The sequence below is a fragment of the Sturnus vulgaris genome, chromosome 1 (assembly GCF_052056855.1).
Source record: "Sturnus vulgaris isolate bStuVul1 chromosome 1, bStuVul1.hap1, whole genome shotgun sequence".
NCBI lineage: Eukaryota > Metazoa > Chordata > Aves > Passeriformes > Sturnidae > Sturnus > Sturnus vulgaris.
In genome coordinates this window covers 91,958,696-91,978,820 of record NC_142243.1, presented here as the reverse complement: position 1 = coordinate 91,978,820, position 20,125 = coordinate 91,958,696, and the positions used below count along the sequence as shown (strand labels likewise).

The following is a 20,125-nucleotide window of genomic DNA, read 5'->3' as shown; positions in this document are numbered from 1 at the left end:
AACATGCTCATTTTAGGGAAAGGGAAAAAATATTGAAGTATTGACTCGTTGACAATGTTAAATTGTCTTACAGGATTTTTAAAATTTGTTTTGTTTCTGAATCAGCCTCCTTCCTGAGGCTACAAACAGGAACTGAGATTTGCATGTAATGGCTGGTTCTGGTTGCTCAGGCCTGGAGGGTTAAGAGCTTAAGAGCCCTAGTCTTAGAAGCATAAGGCTTCTGGTTGTGCTGGGGATCTCAGTGGCCCCTCTGCCTTCCCCGAAAGCAGTTACCATTGCAGGTTCCTTCATGTGCTTGTACATGTTGCGCTGGAATCCATAAGCCATTCCAGTAATCTGGCTCTGTTTGAAATACAGCTTAAAACACAGTTCACCTATGCATGAAAAGTCATGGAGCAGATGTCAACCACTCTGCTGCTCACCTCTTTCCTGTTCTTCTTCCCTTCTCCTTTAGGCTAGGGATTCACTAAGCTGTTTCCTTGCAGACTTCCTGGGCATGCAGCATGCTGGGGTGGGACCTGCAAAGTGGTGTGGGCAGGTTCCTGCTGTGTGACACCCACGGAGCTCCCTGAGGAGCTCCCTTTGCACAGTGGTGCTCAAGGCCATGGAGGTGGGAAGTAGAAGGCATGGCTTTCTCTGCTGGGGACTCCAGCTGGTGGCAGTTTCATAGGGCTTGATTAGTCCCCTTGAGCTCTGGTTGACTGATAGCTGTTCGTCCAAACACTCAGCCATTTGTCACTGTCTTGGCACAGGTCCTGTGGTCAGCTGGTTTTGTCAAGACAGCCTCAGCTGGGGATCTTTGCATGCCGTAAACACAAACCATGAACTCTGTGTTCCTGTGATTTTACATAAAATGGGCAAAATAAAAGGAATTGCAGTTTTTCATTTGTGAACTAAATGCAATCTGGTCACACTAGCAGGTTTGAATTTCTCATGATGAATTTCCAACTTACTGCTTCACTTGGGGCATTGGGCATATAACACAGCATCCAGCAGATCACCTGAAGGTGTTAAACCAAAGGTAACTGAAAAACTAGCACGAGACTATAAATTTAAAATGAGGCACCTCTCATTTTATAGTGAACTGCAGTATGTAAGTATGTGTTACTCTTAGTTCTTGGATAGCTTAGGTTATCCAGGAGACAGGCTGGGCTTCCTACAGAGGGACCATGGTATGAAATGGACCTGCAATTACTTGTGCTACTATGCACAGTCACTAAAATAAAAGTAATCAATTTGGTTTATTCAGGTTCATTTTCTTGCAGTGATAAGAGTTTTCTTCTTTTGCTGGTGTTTTTTTCTTGTTTTTTTTTTTTCTGGATAGCAAGCACATATGTACATAAACGTTATTGATGCTATTTTATTGGCTTGTGCATTTGAAGCTCAAATGGGTGAATAGCAAGGTCTGGCTATATTGTAACACTTGAAAAAATAATGCTCTGCTGGAGAGGGATTAGGGTTAGGTATCAAAATGCCTAAAGGGTCTTCAAGTGTAGTTTAACCTGTAGCATGTTATGTACTAGGGCTTCAGGGGCTGAGCACTGTTTGTTCCCTCTCTGGGTAGATCAGGAGCAGGGTGCTGGAGACTCCTGTGACTGTTGCTCTCTGCTGAAGCCTGACAAAGTTTGAATATTATTAGGGCATAGAGAAAGAGAATGGTAGAAGTATAAAATAGGTTGGAGATTATAAAATGAAGGGTCAAATAACCTTTTTTTCCCAGGACTGGGAAAAAAGTGTTCTGGGACCATTAGGCGTTGCAATGCAGACTGAGCCCAAAGGCCAGGCTGATGAAGCTTTGAATCTGACTATCAAACCATTCTCTCTCATCTAGTGGCTGGCTCACAGTGAAGGATAACCTTCCACTTACCCATCAGTGGGCTAGTGGGTAGAGAGCCATTTCTGCAAATGAAAAGGGGTTTTTTGCCAGCTGAGGTGGAGAGTGGAAAAAAGACTTTGTAGTATAATTTATGTAGTCATTTGACTTTTTGGTGAAAGGTGAACAGAGTGCTGAATAAATAGTTTAAAACTTAGCTGCTAGAAAATTAGAGAATGTGAGATTGAAGGCTTCTTCTACAACCATAGTTTGTTGTCAACTTTTTGTATACTCCTGATAATTGGATAACTGTATATTTTATTTAACAGCAACCATTCCTGAATTAGCCCATTTTCTGAATATTAAAAAAAAATACTATGTTAACTGCTGACTGTATATCAAGAAAAATTGCAAAACAATAAGAAGGGCGTGTTTGGTAGCTTATATGGAAATATTGTTCATAGTTCTCCTAAAGACTACCTCTTCCTTTTTATCCCCTCCTTTAAAAACAAAAGAATAAAAGAAAACAAATAACTAAAACCCCCAAACCACACCTTTTCCGAGGAAAAAAATGTATGCTGGCTAAAAAATGAGTCTTGATAGCTTACAGATTTGATTTTAGAAAATATACAGTGGTGAACTATTAATTGGCTGACAAAAAAAGCCATAAGAGTATTGTTGGAAGTGTTGAATGCTAATGTGTGTCTGACTTCTGAGCTGCCTGTGAGAAGGCAATTGTTTTAGCTGCTTCTGAGTATAGATTACACATAGTTGAGTGAAGATGCATCACTGTGCTGCTTTGTTGTCTTTGCAACCCCAAAAAGCCCACTTGATACAATTTTACATTTCATGGCTCTTCATGCTTTTCATGTTTCCCTATCAAAGAGATGTGTAGTAGATGCAATGGATGCAATGCTTTGGTATTTTAAGTGATTTTTATTTTTTCTAAATTGTTCCGTTTCTGTTGCTGCATAAAAGAAAAGCCAGCCTGTGTTTTAAGGCAGATGCACAAAAAAGAGGAGATGGCAAAATAATACTCATATAGGTCCTGTCTAGCTTGGCCAGCAGTCTACATAACACTCATTAGGCAAGTCCCTTTGTTGCTGTCTCCTTATAAGTGAAGTATGGTTTGGTAATTGGTATGGTAATTAACCTGGAAAACTATCCTCTGCCTCGCTTGCCAACTGGCTTTAAACGCTGTGATGTTAATTGGTAACCTGATCCAGTGAAGAGAGGCTTGAAATGTTTACAGGCTGAATTTAATTCACCTCTTATTCCAGTGAATATCTTTTTCTGCTTGATGGGATGTTCTTTTGTTTGTTTTAATTTGTAAATACTGGTTTTCAGAGTTTTGGTTTTCATTAAGAGATTTTATTTTAAAACAGAAAGAAGCCTAAACAGCAAAATAACCTTTATTCTTATGATATGTTCTTCTTTGATATGAATTTCTGGCTTCATGAATTTATGTATGCTAGACTGTAAAATATTGAGATGTTTTAAGGTTAGTTCTGCTTGCCTTACATACGGTGTTTGCGTATATATTCCTGAAACAAAGTGTTACTCGATAGAACCTGATTTGCATTAACTCAAGACTGTTTTGTCAGTTGAGAGTAAACAGAATTATTGTAGTGAAACTTGTAAATGCAGAAATATGTAGGAAATGTATAAAAGGATTTCCTCGTTATATAGGTTCCTATAGCTAACGTAGGTATACATTGTAGGGATTACCTGTGATTCTCTTGATAATGTTCATATTTACAGCATGGGAACCCTTCTATATTTATGCATTTATGTTCTGGTTTACAACAGGCTAATTTTACAACTTATTCTTTTCTATAAGAAGCATTTGTTAACTTGGGGTGTAATGAGGTCTTCATGATGTTGTGAGTTACTCTGAAAAACATAGAGAATTATAAGAACTGTCATTAAACATAATTTTTGTTTTATAGGTTATTCAGCAATAGTTATGAACTCCCGTTTACGAGCCTTAGGTGGGAGGATAAATAACATACGAGCATCAGAGCTACCAAAAGAGAAAACCCGATCAGAAATAATCTGTAACGTCCACTTTTTGGATGGCTCAGTGCAGAGCTTCAAAGTCAACGTAAGTTTGGAAAACTACTTTCTTTTTAAATACATAGAAATTTGTTTGAAAGCTGCAGATGAAATATGGGGCCCTGAGGCATGGCATCTCTAAAAGATGTTGAAGATGTAGCTTTGCCATAACAAATTGCAGAATTAGTGCTTATGAAGTGGTTTTTAAAAGTGCTGTTTAATTTACTTTCAAGCCAACCAACTTCAATGCCATGAAATCATGGCATGTAGATTGTATCTGGAAAATGGTCTCCTATATGATATGGGAACCACAAAGAAACAGATCTCATGATCATTAGCAACTATGAATAAGTAATTGATATTTAATGGGAACTCCTGAATTTGGATGTGCTTCTTCTTCAAAGAATGTCTAAAAAGGACTACTTCTGAAACTAGGAGGCCTTATAAATTCCTGTAGTAATGTCAGTACATATTTTCAGAAATGTAAAGGTGATGTAAACAGTGAAGATGTTGGGGTTTAGTAGGACTGTTCTGTTCAGTCTTTTGTACTTTATACAGTCTCTTTATTTGGGTGTGGTGTGGGAAAGGGATTAATGGAGGTTTGTACTCTGTATTTTTAGTGTATTTTATTCTGCAAGGTTTATAACCTTTAGTACTGATTTTAAATATTGGTTAATTTTAAATGAAAAAGGGAAATTTTCACTTCTCAGTCAACTTTCATTAGAATTATCTGACCATGCAGAAAAACTGTGGATAAATTTAAGTAGAATTGTGTGTAAGATTTGTGTGTAATTCTTTATATGATACTTATTTTATCTGATTTACCTTGTTTGAAAAGAAGCATTTTGCTGAGGAAACTGTATTGTTTAGATACCTTAGGTTACACAGTGCTTTCTAACAGGATATTCAAAACTGCACCTGAAAGCTATGTTTTCCCAAGTCTTATTACAGTCCTCTGCCGACTGATTTTATTTTTTGACTTTGTTGGATATTAATTGAAATACAAATTATCTGATAGGTTAAAAAGGTTATTTTCACCATAATTTATACAGAATTAGTCTCATTTTAGTATGTATTTTGCATGCTATACGTGTCAGTTTATAAGTGTGTAAATATTGGGGAGTGGAGTAGGAGAGTAAGAATGAGAAGGACCAACACGGTAGTATGCAATTTCCATTGTTTGTCTCCAGCATTCCCTAGGAATTGCCTTGTCTGTCAGTGAGCTGTCATAATTGCCACCTGCCCTGCACAAGGATCTCAGTAAAATGAGGAATTCAAAAAGATTTTAAATCCATGCATAGTAGTATATTTGGTCTTTGTAAAAAGGTGTTTACACAGCTTTACCTGCAGTGCTTAGCCTGAAGTCCAGCACTATACGAGTGAAATTTTTTCCATTTCCTCCTTTAGGCAGTGAGTGCAAAATGGGAACCACTGAGAAGAAACTGTGTAGACCTTCTGGTTCTAAAGCAGCCTTCTGGTACCTAAAGAAAGCTGAAGAGGGACTTTGTACAGGGCACGTCTGATAGAGCAAGGGGGAAATAGCTTCCAGCTGAGAGAGGGTAGATTTAGATATTAGGAAGAAATTCTTTGCTGTAAGGGTGGTGAAGTACCGGAATGGATTGCCCAGAGAAGTTCCATCTGTCCCATCCTTGAAAGTGTTCAAGGCCAGGCTGGATGGTGCTTTGAGCAAACTTGGAGTGGTGGAAGGTGTTTCTGACCATGGTAGGGGAATTGGAACCAGATGATCTCTAAGGTTCCTTTCAGCCAAAACCATTCTATGATTTTTTGAAATTCTGAACCCAACTGATTCTTCTCCCTACTTTCAGTGTACCCCTAGGGTACCTCCTTCATCCAGGAATTGTAAGGGCCTCTTTTACTACAGCTGTGATGCTGAACTGCATAGGGGTGGTATAGGACTCATTATTGCTCTACTTAAAACAAGCAGGGAGCGTGCCTACCCTGCTGTGTTATGGACTAAGGAAAGAAAGAGGTTTTGCAGAAGATCTATGTTCTTTGAGTACTGAGTTGTCATACTGGTAATGAGGGAGGCTGCTCTTTTCTGTGAGGATGGCCCTTCTTGATTATCTAACCTTGATGTTAGTCTAAAAATAGGCTTTGCCACACTCTGGGTAGTGTCATAAGATCCATTTTTCAAATGGGTTTGAAGCCAGCTGCAGAAAATTTGTATTCAAGTTCTGCTTACATTAGCAGAAAAATTCAGCTTTGTGAAGTTTTTGCCTGACTCTGTGTTTGTGCCGATTTTATGTCTGTGAGCAAAGGATAACTTGGGTCTGTGGTCAGTATGGAAATCAGCTGGGCATGTACGGAAGGACAATCAGTTTTGCTCTGAACAGATTTTTCCCACTAGTGAAGTCTTTCTGTGTTGCTTTAGAGAAACTGTTTCTCATATCAAGATGTTTTGCTCCACATTTAATTCATTTCTGGATGATATGTTGATTGACAGCTCCATATTTTAAAGAAATTAAATATGCATGTCACATGACATAATTATCCAGAAGAAAGTTTAGCAGAAATTTATTAAATGATGTAGTAGTACATTATTAAAATGAAGGTACTTTCTGAAGAGACTGGATATAGATGCAAGATACATAGATAAAAGGACCTATTATGCCTTGTGGATATTGTAAATATATTTTCTAGGTTTTTTTTCTTTCTCTGCTTTCTTAATTATTGCTGAAATATGTTGAATTTTTCTTCTCTGTCAGAGTTTGGAGAACTGGACCTGAACAGGATCACCTCTTCTAAAGCATAGAGCTCAGTGTTTTCTCTTTAAAAGAACTTCAGTATTATCAGTGGAAAATTAAGCTTGGGAATTCTTCAGGGTTGTTTGTGATCTAGTGATACCTGATTCTGGTCTGTGAAGGCTCAAAGTTTGGATATATGTTACATTTTGAACTAACATTAGGCTAATATTCACAGATATAGAATATTCACATAATATAGTGAATATTCATATAATATTCACAGAATATAGTGATAAAGCGTATAACTGTGCTTTGTGTTCATTGACATGATTATATTTTTCATCAACAAATAGTAGAAAGTAAAAGTGGAAAAGCAGAATACTTGAAGCTTGGCCTTTGTCCATTTAATAGCATAAGTGGAATTGGAGAGTTCTCCCATTCTAATGACAAATGAAATGAAAGCAACTGAGCATTGCTTTTTCATGTAGCAGCTCTCTGAACACAGAATTCTTACTGCAAAAGATTTCTTTCTTTCAAAGTTGTAAGGAGATTATATAGAAAAATAGCATTAAAGAAAAGAAACCTCATGGGTAAGAAGAAGCTTAAAATAAATTTACTATAAGTTTAAACAAATGGATATTCCTATGTTGTCATTTCTCTTATCTTGCTGACAATGTACATATGCTCAAGACTACAAAATATGGGGTGAATTTAAATTTAATAGAAAGATAATTGATTAAATAGTCTAAACTTACAACACTGAGAACAGCTTGTATATTTTGGAATTTTAAACTAGTACTAACATCTTTAAAATTGTAGTAGAACATTCATGGTATCTCAAAATACCAAGCCTTTCAGAGAATAGGGACAATAGAGATAAAACTTTCCCTTTATTCTCTAGGAGCAAGGTATATAGAGAGCCCACAGAGCTGATTTCCATGAAGTTTTGTTACACTTTCATAGTTATATCTCTAAGTTTCTTTCTTTCTTTATCATTCTCATGAATGATACTTCAGATGTTACTCTGTTTTCTCAGAGGTTCTGTCTGTAGGAGGGTGAATAAAAACCAAGAATTGTAAAACTGGATAAAGGGAAAAGAAAGAGGAGCTTTCTATCTATTTCTGTCTATTGAGAAACCTGAAGATAGTTACATAATTTCCTTTCTGGAAATCTTTTCTTATTAATCACTTATCCTAAAAAGAATATTGGTATCCTGACCAGCTGTAAATAAAGGCTTAATTGCAAGAGAGCAGTACTGTTTTTCTCCTGCACTTGTTGCTTTGGCAGAGTAGCAAAGTGATTGGCTATTTTGTTCAATGTTTTTATTTACAAGTGTTATAGTACAGTTTCAGTGAATCTGAAATCTGGATTCGTATTATCACAGAGAGTTCATCAGTATAACCTGTGGTATGTGCTGATTTTAGGTCATCACTATCAAGAAAGTTCACATGAGAGTACAGACAGACACACTCCAATACATTGCTTACAGTCCAAAGAGTCTGTTAACTATGCAAGGCTGAAATGGCCTTTCTCGTTCCACTGTTATGTTTTTCAGTACTTAGATGGAACATGTCCAAAGTCCAGGCAAAGAATAGAAGGTACATGGAAGCTGAGAGTTGGAAATGTTCTTTCAAAACCATGTTTGAGACAAAGACTTGACTGTATTTAATGCTGAATGTTGCACTTGACTTTAATGATATCCAGGCTTTCTTGAAGCCTCCGAGTAAATTTGTTTCAGTTTTATGATAAGGTTAACTCACCTTAGTCATGTTCTAAGACTGTAATGCATAGGCTTTTCACCTGGAGAAAATGTTAGCTGTCATTCTGATATATACAGAATTTGCTCATATACAATATTTGATTGTGTTTAATAGGTATTTATTATATTACGTATATTACATTGTGCAATAATGCAAATTTGTCTTGAACTTTTGATATAAACGTGCAGGAATTTTCTGATTTTGCTCTACTTTGACTCATTTACCACGAATGACCACTTGGGAAGTATCCCTCCAGTAAACTGACTTGAGAAGGGATAAAACAGACAGTGTCAGATCATCTCTTAATTGCATTGTCTATCTGAGTTAATGTTTTACTCTAACTACCTGTGATTTTTGCCTTTAGACCAGTTGGCTTTTAATAATAGTGTTTCCTTCTAGAAATAAAATGATTAGGCTGTAATAATTCAAAAAGTTGCATGAATTGAAGCTTGAATTGTAAGGAATATTTTTCCATTCCTTCCATCTCTGTTAAGTTTCTTCTTTGGATATTTGAAAAGGAATATGATTTTAAAAATTAATACCTGCAATTAAAATTGGTATATTTAAAATAATGGACAGAGATACAAGTCTTAGAGGTTCTTTTTGATTGTGGGTGTGAGTTTTATAATTTTAAATCATTCATAGAAAAATGCAATGATGCAAAAGTTTTGTATGTCTGTCACCAAGCTTTCCTACTCGGTATTGCTTGATAAGAGAAGACGGTTTAATGCTACTCTATGTCCTTGCATGTTGAAAGAACTGCTGTATGAAGTTTCAGACTGGCAACAAATATTTAGTTTTGTATTGAGACAGGGCAGTATACGTGACTGGAAAGCAGTAAGACAGTATGAAATCTGATGACGCCTTTGAGGACAGTGAGAAAGTGATCTGCCCTACAGCCGGCTTGTTAGTCTTAGCCCTTTGTGAGGCATGACTTCATAATAAATGCTGAAGGAAAGAATTAGTGGAGTGGAGATTTTTCCAATGTTAAATGAAATGACTAACCTCATATATATGTTTGTTTTAAATCATTTTTGTGAGGCAGAGGAAATGCAGTGGGTTGAAACTCTGTCCTTGGATAAATATTTTGTATGACCTTTATATAGGAAAATACGGCCCTAAAGTGTATAGAATCTAGAAATGTTAGACGGGCCAGGAGTTGGCTGAGGGGGTGGCTGTAGATCTTGGTGTAAAGGAGATATTAAATAGTACAAGGACATTAAAGGGAATTCTTGCCTGTCAGATTGTATTAGTGTGCTGCTCCTGAAAGTTTTTCAAAAAATCAAAAATATGAAGTTTGAGGCTTTATAAACAACAAAAAGATACAGGAGTATGAGGTAGCAGGTTATCTTGAACAAGGAGTAATTGCAGTGAGGGAAATCAGTATTGTAAACTAATAGCTTTTATGAGATGAGGTAATGTTTTTTTAAGCTCAATTTTCACTTGCAAACAATAGAGAACAGTGGTAGTTTGCAGGCTGAGCTGTTCGTGTATTACTGTTCTGAAAAAGGTGAGTGCTTTCATGCACCAGGCAAGAATCTTCAGCCGGTGTCAAGGAAGTATTTACAGTATTAGTCTTGGCATTGAGGCCACCCTCCAGGGAATGTCACATTTGGATCCTGGCCTCTTGCAGACAAAAGAGGGAAGTTCCAGTCAGGCAGGCATAGAAAGTAAAACTAGGATGCTCTGCAAAAGATTGGACCTTAGGAAAGAGCCTGTTCTGTTTATTCTAGATGAACAAAATCTTCCATGCTTGAATAAGAGCATCAGGTGAGTAAATAAATTCCAGGAAGAGAAAAGGACAGAGATAGCAGAAGAGCAAATTAGCTGTGTGTAAAATTACTGCAGAAATTAAAAGAAAGTGGTAGCACTGTGTTCAGGCTCATGCATCTTTTAGGACCAAAAGACATAGGCTGTCTGGTTGCGAATGAGTGTTACAGGCAAAATTAGGAAAGGATGACCTCAAACAGCACGTGGCAGGCAGTGGGTATTATGTCTGAAGTGAGACTGAATTTACAAAAGCTTAGGTGGTGCTTAAGTGGGAGGTTATCATTAGCCGAAAGTGGGGGCCAAGCTTCTGCAGAGGCCAGGGAGATATGCTTTACATTGAACTGTCCTCTGAAATTGTCACTTTGTACCACTTACCTTGTCGAAGTTAACAACCTGAAGAGCTTTGCATGCATATTTAACTCTTTAGTCCGAGGTTCTAACAATCTCACCTTAAGTTTATGCAGTTCTGAGGGCAGTGAGACTTGATCACTCCAGTATTTGACATTAAAAAATAATGAAGGGCTTTTTTCTCTTCACAATTGTTTAACTTACTAAAAATTTAATTTGTCTAATTAAAATTCCATAAATGTTGTAGGAACTTGTTGTGGCATGGGTAGAATGAAATAGGTGTTAATTATAACTGCTTTAAGTATTAATTTTTGGCCTATCCAACATAAGTTGCAATTGATTTGAAGACAGATTTAAGTGGAGGTGAATAGTGTGTGGTTATGAGGTGGTTGATTCAAAGCTTTTAATGATTCAGAATAAAGATTGGTAGATGTCCTGAAGGTGAAATAAATGGAAATTTCAGGTGGAAACATGCAAATTTCTTGAAAATGTTTCTTTTCAGTAAAAATGTTGAAATTCTTAAGGTTATCTTGTGTCATTATAGCAGTGCAGGCTAGTGAGGAAAATCCATAATTTTTAAAATTTCGTTTTAGAAAAGTAAGAGTTTAATTAGGAGTGCCTTAAATATTTGCTCTAATGGTTGATAGGGTTAAGGAGAACTTGATTTGAATGCCTAGTATAGCTGAGCAGTGTTCATGTTGTTTTACCATCATCCTATGGCACAGGGAAGCTAAAATAAGATGTAAAGCACATGACACATGGTAATATTTGAATATGCTATAGCTATGAATTGTATTGGAATAGATGTCAAAATTCAGAAGTGGTGATGTGACGTGCTTAGCCTGCCTCACTTTACACCTTGGTCTCAAAACTGCTAATGCACAAAGTAAATTGAAGATTGTGCAGCATGAGCTGTGTGGTCATTTTTAGATATATAGACTGAAAAATAATGCAAGTGTTTCTTAAAGCAATACCAAATTTAAGGAAATAAACATTTCCTTGAAAAACAGCAAAACTCCTTATAACTGTGAATTTTGACAAGAAGCCTTGGATAATTTAAAATAACGTTTTTTATTGAGCTTAGATTTCTCGACTGGGTGCTTGATCTAGGCACTGGGAAAAAAACCCTGTAATTTTAGTATCAGAGGACAAGAACTGGAACCACATAAAAATAGTGCTGGAAATTACTTTTTTTCTAGGAAATGTGGAGAGGCGGAAGGGAAGTAAATAGATGTGTAGGTGGATGAGACCAGTGCTGGCTGAACAGCTGTTTTAGGGTTGGGAGACCCATGGGAACATTGCAAAGAGAGAACTCTGCAACAATGTGGTAGTGGGGAGCTTGCTTGTCTTTACAGGGAAACAATGAGAAGGCTTAGCAGTTCATATATGCTGGGGGAGAGGCAGGAATGCAATTGTGAGGGGATGGGGAGAGAGGAGGTGAAGGCAGCTGAATTGGGATGAAAGACTGGAAGCATGGGAATCGAGAAAGGAATTAGGAGATAATGCTGTTGCGAAGAAAGGAGACCAAAAGGAACAGGAAGTGTTGAAATTCAAACTAAAAATTAGCAGAAGAATCCATCCTCTGTGGTCTTGTCCTCCCCCTTTTGTAATGAAACTTGATATTCCTGAACATCTTCTTTCATCAAAATATCCCATTCCCTGTAATTACTGCTTTTGGTCATAATATAACTTTAGGAGCTCATTTAGGTGCTGTCAAGAATGCACTCCATAGGTGTGCAATTAGGCTTCTGAATTTGTGCAGGTGCTTGAAAGTGTTTGAACTTTCTGCTTATAAAAACCCAACCCTGGGGAAATGAATATGGTCAGTGCTAAAGATGAGTTTACTGATGTCAGGAAATGCCCATTATTTCAGAGGGTGGCATCTGCTGTTTCCATAGAGCCCTCTTGTGTACATATACAGATAACTTCGGATGGACAAATCTGTCTGCATGATGGTGGCAATGTCACTTATGGTGCTGGACAGAGCTGCCTGACAGATGCATGGTGCCATGGCTGCTTGTGACAAGGAATACATGGTTGCATGGCCCTTACCTGTCACTGACAGTTCTGAGCTGGATTTTAGTCCTGTGCTATTTCAGAAGAAAGTGGGATTTGATCAGTGCTGTGGTTTGACTATGCCAGCAGCCTCTTTGAAAGGTGGGGTGTGGGAATGTGGAGCTGAAGTAGAAGGAGGGTACACAGCCTTTACAGGCCCATATGGACTCACATTTATTGTAAGATCTCAGCTGTTTTTCTCTGAAAGTTAAATAAGATGAGAGACTGCTGGAGTGGAAAAGGTAGTCTCAACAGTTGGGTGTTGCCTACATTGTTTTTTCCACATGTGACTTTACTCTAGAAAAATGGGCACAGGTTTTCACAAGAAACCAACACCTGATATGGTAACACTGAGCATTCATGTCACAAATGAGCTTCTAGGAGCTCTTCTCTAGCTGTAGAAAATGTTGGATAATAGTCCATCCTCCAAAATAAGATGAGTTAAGTGGGTGTCCTTTGCTTGAAATTTTGTTTTTCTTTTCTCATCTTTTTAAATAGGAAGACAGCTCCTATGCGATAAGGGAAGACTATGGACTATATTGTTGTTTAAAGCACTCAGTCACAACAGTGTTGTACCCTATTAAAAAATAATAAAAATCTGTATTCTGAACAGGACTTACTGGGCTGTTCTATTATAAAAAACGTTTAAGCAAAGAACTGAATTGGTCTATAAGTGAACAATGACATACTGAGCAAGACTGGGGCCAGCCACAGTAATGTGGCTTGTATAGTCAAGAGATTATTATCAAAAAATCAAGAAATTTTCTTAAGAAATCAGAACTTAGTAAAACCAGAGCTGAAATTTAAAGAAATTTATTCAAAAATAAAGTGCTAGTCTTTTGCAGTTCAAATTATTTTCCTAAGTTTTTGTTTTTATGGTTTGAGGTTTTTTTGGATTGGGTTTTTTTATGTGTGCAGATTATTTATGCTTTTAAGAGAGACATTTGGAAAAATCTGCAATTAGGAAACTTTGTGTTCTTAGATTTTCTTTTTTTTAATAAAAAAGGGAAACTGGCCTGATTTTTGCTCTGTCCAACAATTCTGTATATAAAAACCTATAGCTAAGATGCCATACATCTCTGTACTCACAATTGCAGGCAAGAAAGACTGAACTTGGGGATAATCACTGAATTTACTACAAATAAAATCAGAGTGGGATGAAAAGTAACATAAATCTTAAAAACACCTTTCTACCACTCATCTCTCATTCTTAGGTTCTGCTTGCTCCCCTGCAGTGGCACAGGGAGACAGGGAAAGGGGATTTTGGTCAGTTTGCCGCAGGTTGTTTCTCCTGCTGCTCAGGGAGAGGAGTCCTTATCCTGCTCCAGTGTGGGGTCCCTCCCACAGGAGACAGTTCTCCACAGATTTCTTCAATGGGCTTCCTACGGGCCACAGTTCTTCACAAATTGCTGCAAGATGGATCACTCTTCCCTGAGGTGCAGTCCTTCAGGGTCACAGGTTCTACCAGCAAACCTGCTGCACTGTGGGTTTCTCTCTTCATGGTTCTGCAGATTCCTGCCAGGAGCCTGTTCCACCACTGGCTTCTCGTTGATTCACAACCTTCTTTCAAGCATCCACCTGCTCTGGCATGGGATCTTCTACAGTCTGCAAGTGGATCTCTTAATCTCTTGTGGGACTCCATGGGCTGCAGAAACAGTGCTGTTTCACCATGGTCTGCAGGGGAATCTCTGCTCTGGTGCCTCCCCAGTACCAAAATGTAGCCACACAAACCCAATACAGCAAGCTATCTATTACTTATTACCGTATTTAGGATTGCAGTCTTGTTGAGGGGGTTTTGGTTTATTCTTTCAGTGTTTGGTGGGTTTTGTTTGTTTTTTTTTAATATAATTGGTTCACAGTGTGCTTTGGCAGAAGTTGGTTTATCTGTTCTCCACAATGCCATGGCATGGAGATTTGTTTTTGGTTTGGGGAAAATAATACCAGGCTTAGACTTCTGATCTCTGCTGCCTGTTTGTACTGTGTTGCACCAGTTCTTCTGTGATTGCTGTCACAGGGGTCATCTAGGCAGAAAATGGGGTGGCTGAATGGCAGCTGAGCATGTGGACACACAGGGGCAGGTGAGAGTGCAGGCTGAAGTATGCGATTTTATGGCTGGATCACAGGATCCCCCTCCTTTTTTTTTTTCCCCATCCTAGTATATACTTTGCCTTTAGCTGATGTGGAAGCACAGCTTCCTTTGTGCTGCTTCATGGTGACAGCAGGGGCCAGAGCAGCCTCATGTGTCTGCAAGCCATCCCTGCAGGCTGCCACTCCAGAGAAGGACATTGCTCCCACTGTGGGCTAGGGAGGGGTGACCTGCTTACAATCAATTTGCTGCACCCACATCAAGGGCTGGAATACATGTCTGTTTATATTAGGAAGTTTCATGTGCCTAAAGCATTTTAGAAAGAAACCCAAACCTTTATCAGAATGAAGTTCTTATTACTGAAAAACTTTGAACTGATGAATTAACAGCTATTTTTATTCATGAGTTGCATTAGAACAAAAAAACAAAACCAAATTAGTTTCAATTAATTGCATCTCAAAATGTATGAGTATTGCAGGGTTTCACTTCTATACTTTTCTATTTTCAGAAACAAGACACTGGACAGATTTTGTTGGATATGACTTATAACCAGCTGGGTGTGACAGAGAAGGAATATTTTGGTTTACAGCAAAATGAGACTTCAGTAGATTCACCTGTAAGTATAGTAAATAATAAATGTGTGTGCATGTATACGTGTGTATAAATATATACACATGTATGTATACACACATATTCATGCACACACTTGCACATAAAGAAACAGTATTTATTTGTAAATATTTTTAATCCATCTAATAGTTTTTCATTTCACAGCGATGGCTTGAACCAACCAAACCTATTAGAAAACAGTTGAAAGGTAAGACTTGTTTTTACTATCTTGATTGTAACTTTGTGGTTCTATTTTTCTATGCTCTTATGACTAGAACAAATGCATATTGACCAGATGGTAGATTTTTCTTCAAGTGCAAGTCTCGTGTCTACCAGTCTTTTCAGCAGATCCTTCTCCTTACTCCTACCTGAGTAGAAATAAGACCTGGTAGATCGTTAACTTTGATGCTATAATATCAGCTAAACCTGGTTTCTGATCAGTGTTAGATTGCTTAGATGGCATGAAGGCAATAGTCATGTTGTGGTGCCAGAATTCCTCCTGAGAGGGAAGCAAAGGAAGAGAGGTTTTGATTGAGACAGGCATAGCCAGTTTCGTGTGCAGGTTCTGGCAATTTCTTGTCTCACATGGAATAAGAAACCCCAAATTGCATTTGTATTAAAAACCAACTAACAAAAAAACCAATGCCACATGCTTCCAGGTGCATTTGTTATTCTAGTATGTCTTGTTCTATACAACTTTGGGTAATACAGAATGCTTACCAGGAGGACAGGCCAGCCAGCATAATCCTGGCCGGAGAGCAGCTTAGGAGGCCTGAGTGGCACTGTCCCAGTTTGTGTTCTGATGCTTGAGCTATGTTTTTCAGCACTCTCATTTTTACCATGCATTTTTATTTCAATTCATATACAAAAGTAGCATGGTAGAATTCTGTAATTTAATGTAGTTATATGTAAGATAGAACTGAGCATTATCCTAGCTGAGACACCTTAAATATATTTAGTGTTTTTCTCTCTCCTAATACTCCATGAAGCAAAGGAAGCCAAATAATGCCTTTTATGCAAAGTAGAATATGCAAAGGTAATTTTTTGAATGAAAGCATTCTTATATGTGAGAGGATTTTCTTCTCAAAGTTGGTGTTGGGCCATCAGGAGAGACTTCTTATACTTTCTTTTAGTTTCATTAAAAAATACATGAGATTTCTGTGTGGTTGTTCATGTTATTTTTCTGTAAATATAGAAATGAAAATATTAGGCTCTTTCTGTTTTAAACTAAAGATTTATTTGCTCTTCTAAAATATTGCAGGAGGTTTTCCCTGCACGCTTCATTTTCGTGTAAGGTTTTTTATACCTGATCCTAACACACTTCAGCAAGAACAAACCAGGTAATTTCTGTTTCATGTTTGCTTCCATGAACTAAGAATGATTCTTGCCCATGTGTGCAGTGTGGCAAATTATGCTTTATTGCATAGATAACTTTGTATAGCTCTTGGTATTGAATGCATTTGGAATGGAGAGCTTGCTGCCATGGTCATGATGAGTAGTTTCTGATATACAAAGCTTACAACTCCCAGATACAGTTGGAATATAATTAGTACAAAGATGTAAGTGTTAAAGGTACGTTTATTTGCATCTTAATCTTTCTTTTGTCTGCATGCCCTAGATCCATCTATCTTAGAAGTTTTGTATCAACACTGAGTCAGTTTTGAACATGTGTAGTAGATTTAATGCTGGGGGTGTGGGAGGGTGGGGTTTATTTTTTTTTGGGAAGAACAGATAACAGTTCTTGTTTTCTAGTTTGCTCATTACTTGTAACATGCAAAGATGTATAATGCTTCAGCTTATGGTAGACTTCTAAAGTTTTCTTTTTTAACCTTTCTCTGAGTTTTTGGGGTGGTAAAATGCATGAATTATAAGCAATTTTCAATTAATTTGTCACAAGATTTTAATTGGATACTTGTTTTGTTCAGTGCCTGTAATTTGGAGTTTAGAATTTGAAGGCACACATTAATCTGGCCATTAATCTGGCATTTCTGTAGCACTTTAATTGCTTAATAATTTCAGTGACTTGGGAGTATAAATAGTGCAACATGTGAAATTATATTTCTCGTAGAAAATGTAGCTTTTGACCTGTTTTGTTATTTGTTAATCATGCAGTTTTAAGCTGTTCTGCAGTTTAAAACTGAAATTATTCTAAGATCTCTTTAAGGTTCTTCACTTTTCAGTATCACTATAAGCTAACATTGTCAAACAAAATAAGAAGACTGAACTGCTCTGGGAGAAATGTTTAAGAGCCTTTTGTCAGCAGATGCTGCTAGAGAAATGTCTCATCCTCCATTGTGTAGCTCTAAGATAGACGCTCCCAGTCAACCTTGATTGAGATTTGGGATGCTTTGCCTTGTTTTGAAGTTATTTTTTTAAAAGTTGCATTCAAAATGAGTATTCCAGGGAGAAAAAGAGTGCAGTTCAGTAGTGGTTTTGTTATTGTGTGGTTAATTGTGACGTTAATCCTGTGGCTCTGGAGTTGCAGTAGAGACTGCCAAAGAACCTGAAAAATGTTGTGAGAGTAAGTGGGTGTGTAATTGTATATTTGTAAATGCCACTAATATTTGTTCATCTGTTTGTATAGCTTGCTGGAAAATCTAATGAAATAAAACTAATATACGTAGCTATTTAAATCATACCATTTAAAAATAAATACACATTTGTTTCTTTTCAAAAAAAATCTTTTCTAGGCATTTATTCTTTCTGCAGTTGAAGACTGATATTGCAGAAGGAAGGTAATAAGAAGAATCTTCAATTTCTCTATAATTCTTTTGAAATGAAATTAAAAAGCCTTTTACCTGAGGGTATTGTCGCTGTAAAATTATCCCAGTTATCCCATAAATATGCCTTGTGAAACATTGCTTTAGAGGAAAATCCCACTGCTAGGAAATGTTAGAAATTTTCTCATAGCTCACTTATTAAGAATAGTTTAGAAGTCTGTTGTGAACGAGCTGTAGGAGATGCTGTGTGTCAACAGGTTCAACATCAGCCACAGAGATATTTATGCAAGGTTAGGTGTCCCAGGCATGGAATTCCAAACCTGAAGACCCGCTATCCAGTGCAGTAATCAGGAGTAGCAACAGGCAGTTCATGCTATCATTTCTCACGATTTCAGGGTATATTATCTATATAGCGGGCATATACCCAATGGTTAATTTGGCTGTGATTTCTGTGTGTTTGTACATTTTAAAAAAAGGGTAAAAGAAAACATGGTCCAAGTATTTGCTGCCAAATGTCAGTTGCCTACAGTTGTTGTCTTTTTTCTTTTATAGAGTCAGTTTTGGTCATAAGATCAGAGCTGTCTTTGTGCTTGGCATTTGGTAATTTTAGTGTTTGTGTTTAGTTTTAAATACACCAGAACGCAGCTATTGAAATAATGTCCAGAGCCCGATAAAAATCTCTTCTTCTTTTTCTTTCCTGAATAAGCATCCAGTAAGAATTTGGGCATGTCCTTTTCTGATTAGTTACTTCCATTCACTTAAGAAGCTTTTTAATACCCAGTTTGTACTGTGCTTTAACAATCAAGCTTAGTAAGAAAAAATTAGATACTCTTCGAAAATAAATTAGTCTGAGACAATTTCAATAAAACACACATAAAGCCTATCTTTAAATAAAATTATTTCCTCTCCATTCCAGGTTATCATGCCCTATGGATTCTGCTGTTGTCCTAGCATCATATGCAGTACAATGTAAGTAATAACAGACCATTATTTTGCTAATAAATTAATTTGACCAACTACTTTCTTAGCTGTTTGGCACTGAAAAGTCAGGAGAGATTTCTTTTCTTATCTATTTGTGCAGAGTATTCAGTATGCAGGTTCAGATTATTAAACCAGCCTCCAGAGACAGTCTTAATAGAAAAAGAATACTTTTTAGGTCCATCAAAAAAAAAGTTGATACAATAATAATGTTGCTATTTATGTGTGCTTCTGGCTGCTGACAAAAAAGTCAGGTTTGCAGTTCTCAGTGGAAACAAAACCATGAAACGTACTGTGCTTTACAATAACTACGGGAAAGCATTCCAAGGGAGTAAGTGGTCATCTAGAGAACAGATAAGAGGAAGGTAAACTCATGATTAAGAAACTACAGTGTTCTTGCACAATGGAATTTGGTTTGTCAGTTATGTAAAACTGGCCCTTTGCAATGTATTTAAGGTGACACGACATATAAGAACTTGCATCTTTCTAATCTGCTTCAACTAGCAAAAAAAATTCAAATGATGATACTAGAAAGACATCTTCTGTAGGAAAGCCAGATTGGAGTCTGACAATGCCTCATAAGCATCCTCAACATGTAGAGAAAAACAGCTGGAGGAAGACCTTTCTTATTAAACGAATAAAGAAAAAAAAAAGATTGAGGGTCTAGTGGAGTTTGCATATTTGTTAAAATAGTCAGGGGAAAGTAAAGAGTAGTTGTGCAATTTTTTTGCTGAATTTCTTTTTTTTTATGGAAAGGCTAACAAGGCCCACAGAAACAAGTGAGATAATTTTCGTTTGAAATAAGAACCAAGCTAAAATACTTAAAGTGTGGTTTTCAAAGAAGAATGTGATGAACTCTTAGTATCTATTGAAACCCTAAGAGTCTATGAAACATTTGCTATTATATTTAAGCATGTCATATGTTGCATCCTTTTTATAAAGTAAAATTGTAATCAAATTCAAGCTTCAGTAAGAACAGTTGAAATTTTCCATTGTATGTGGCAGTCCCAGTTTTGGAGCTGAATGAAATGCATCCTGCTCTGGTGTTTCTGATGCCCAGTAAGGGCACTTGAAGGCTGAAACACTCTGCACCGTTAGGATTGCTAAATGAACTATTGGTGAGGCAATTATGCTAAAGCTCAAAAATGCAAAGGTTTTATCACAAAGTGAAATTAATCATGCCATATCTAGTGTACCCCAAATCTCAAAGTTGTTCCTGTTTCCCC

The 20,125-nt window shown here is 37.2% G+C and overlaps 1 protein-coding gene across 1 annotated transcript in view; it reads left to right on the top strand.

Moving 5' to 3' along the window:
• The window catches only part of PTPN3 (protein tyrosine phosphatase non-receptor type 3), a 125,787-nt gene that overhangs the window by 26,208 nt on the left and 79,454 nt on the right, over positions 1 to 20,125 (top strand). The window contains exons 2-7 of the mRNA XM_014880504.2: positions 3,763 to 3,917; positions 15,101 to 15,208; positions 15,367 to 15,409; positions 16,463 to 16,541; positions 17,892 to 17,936; positions 18,838 to 18,890. Of these exons, the coding sequence (XP_014735990.1) occupies positions 3,780 to 3,917; positions 15,101 to 15,208; positions 15,367 to 15,409; positions 16,463 to 16,541; positions 17,892 to 17,936; positions 18,838 to 18,890 (466 nt within the window). The 5' untranslated portion in view covers positions 3,763 to 3,779. The remainder of the gene's footprint in view (positions 1 to 3,762; positions 3,918 to 15,100; positions 15,209 to 15,366; positions 15,410 to 16,462; positions 16,542 to 17,891; positions 17,937 to 18,837; positions 18,891 to 20,125) is intronic.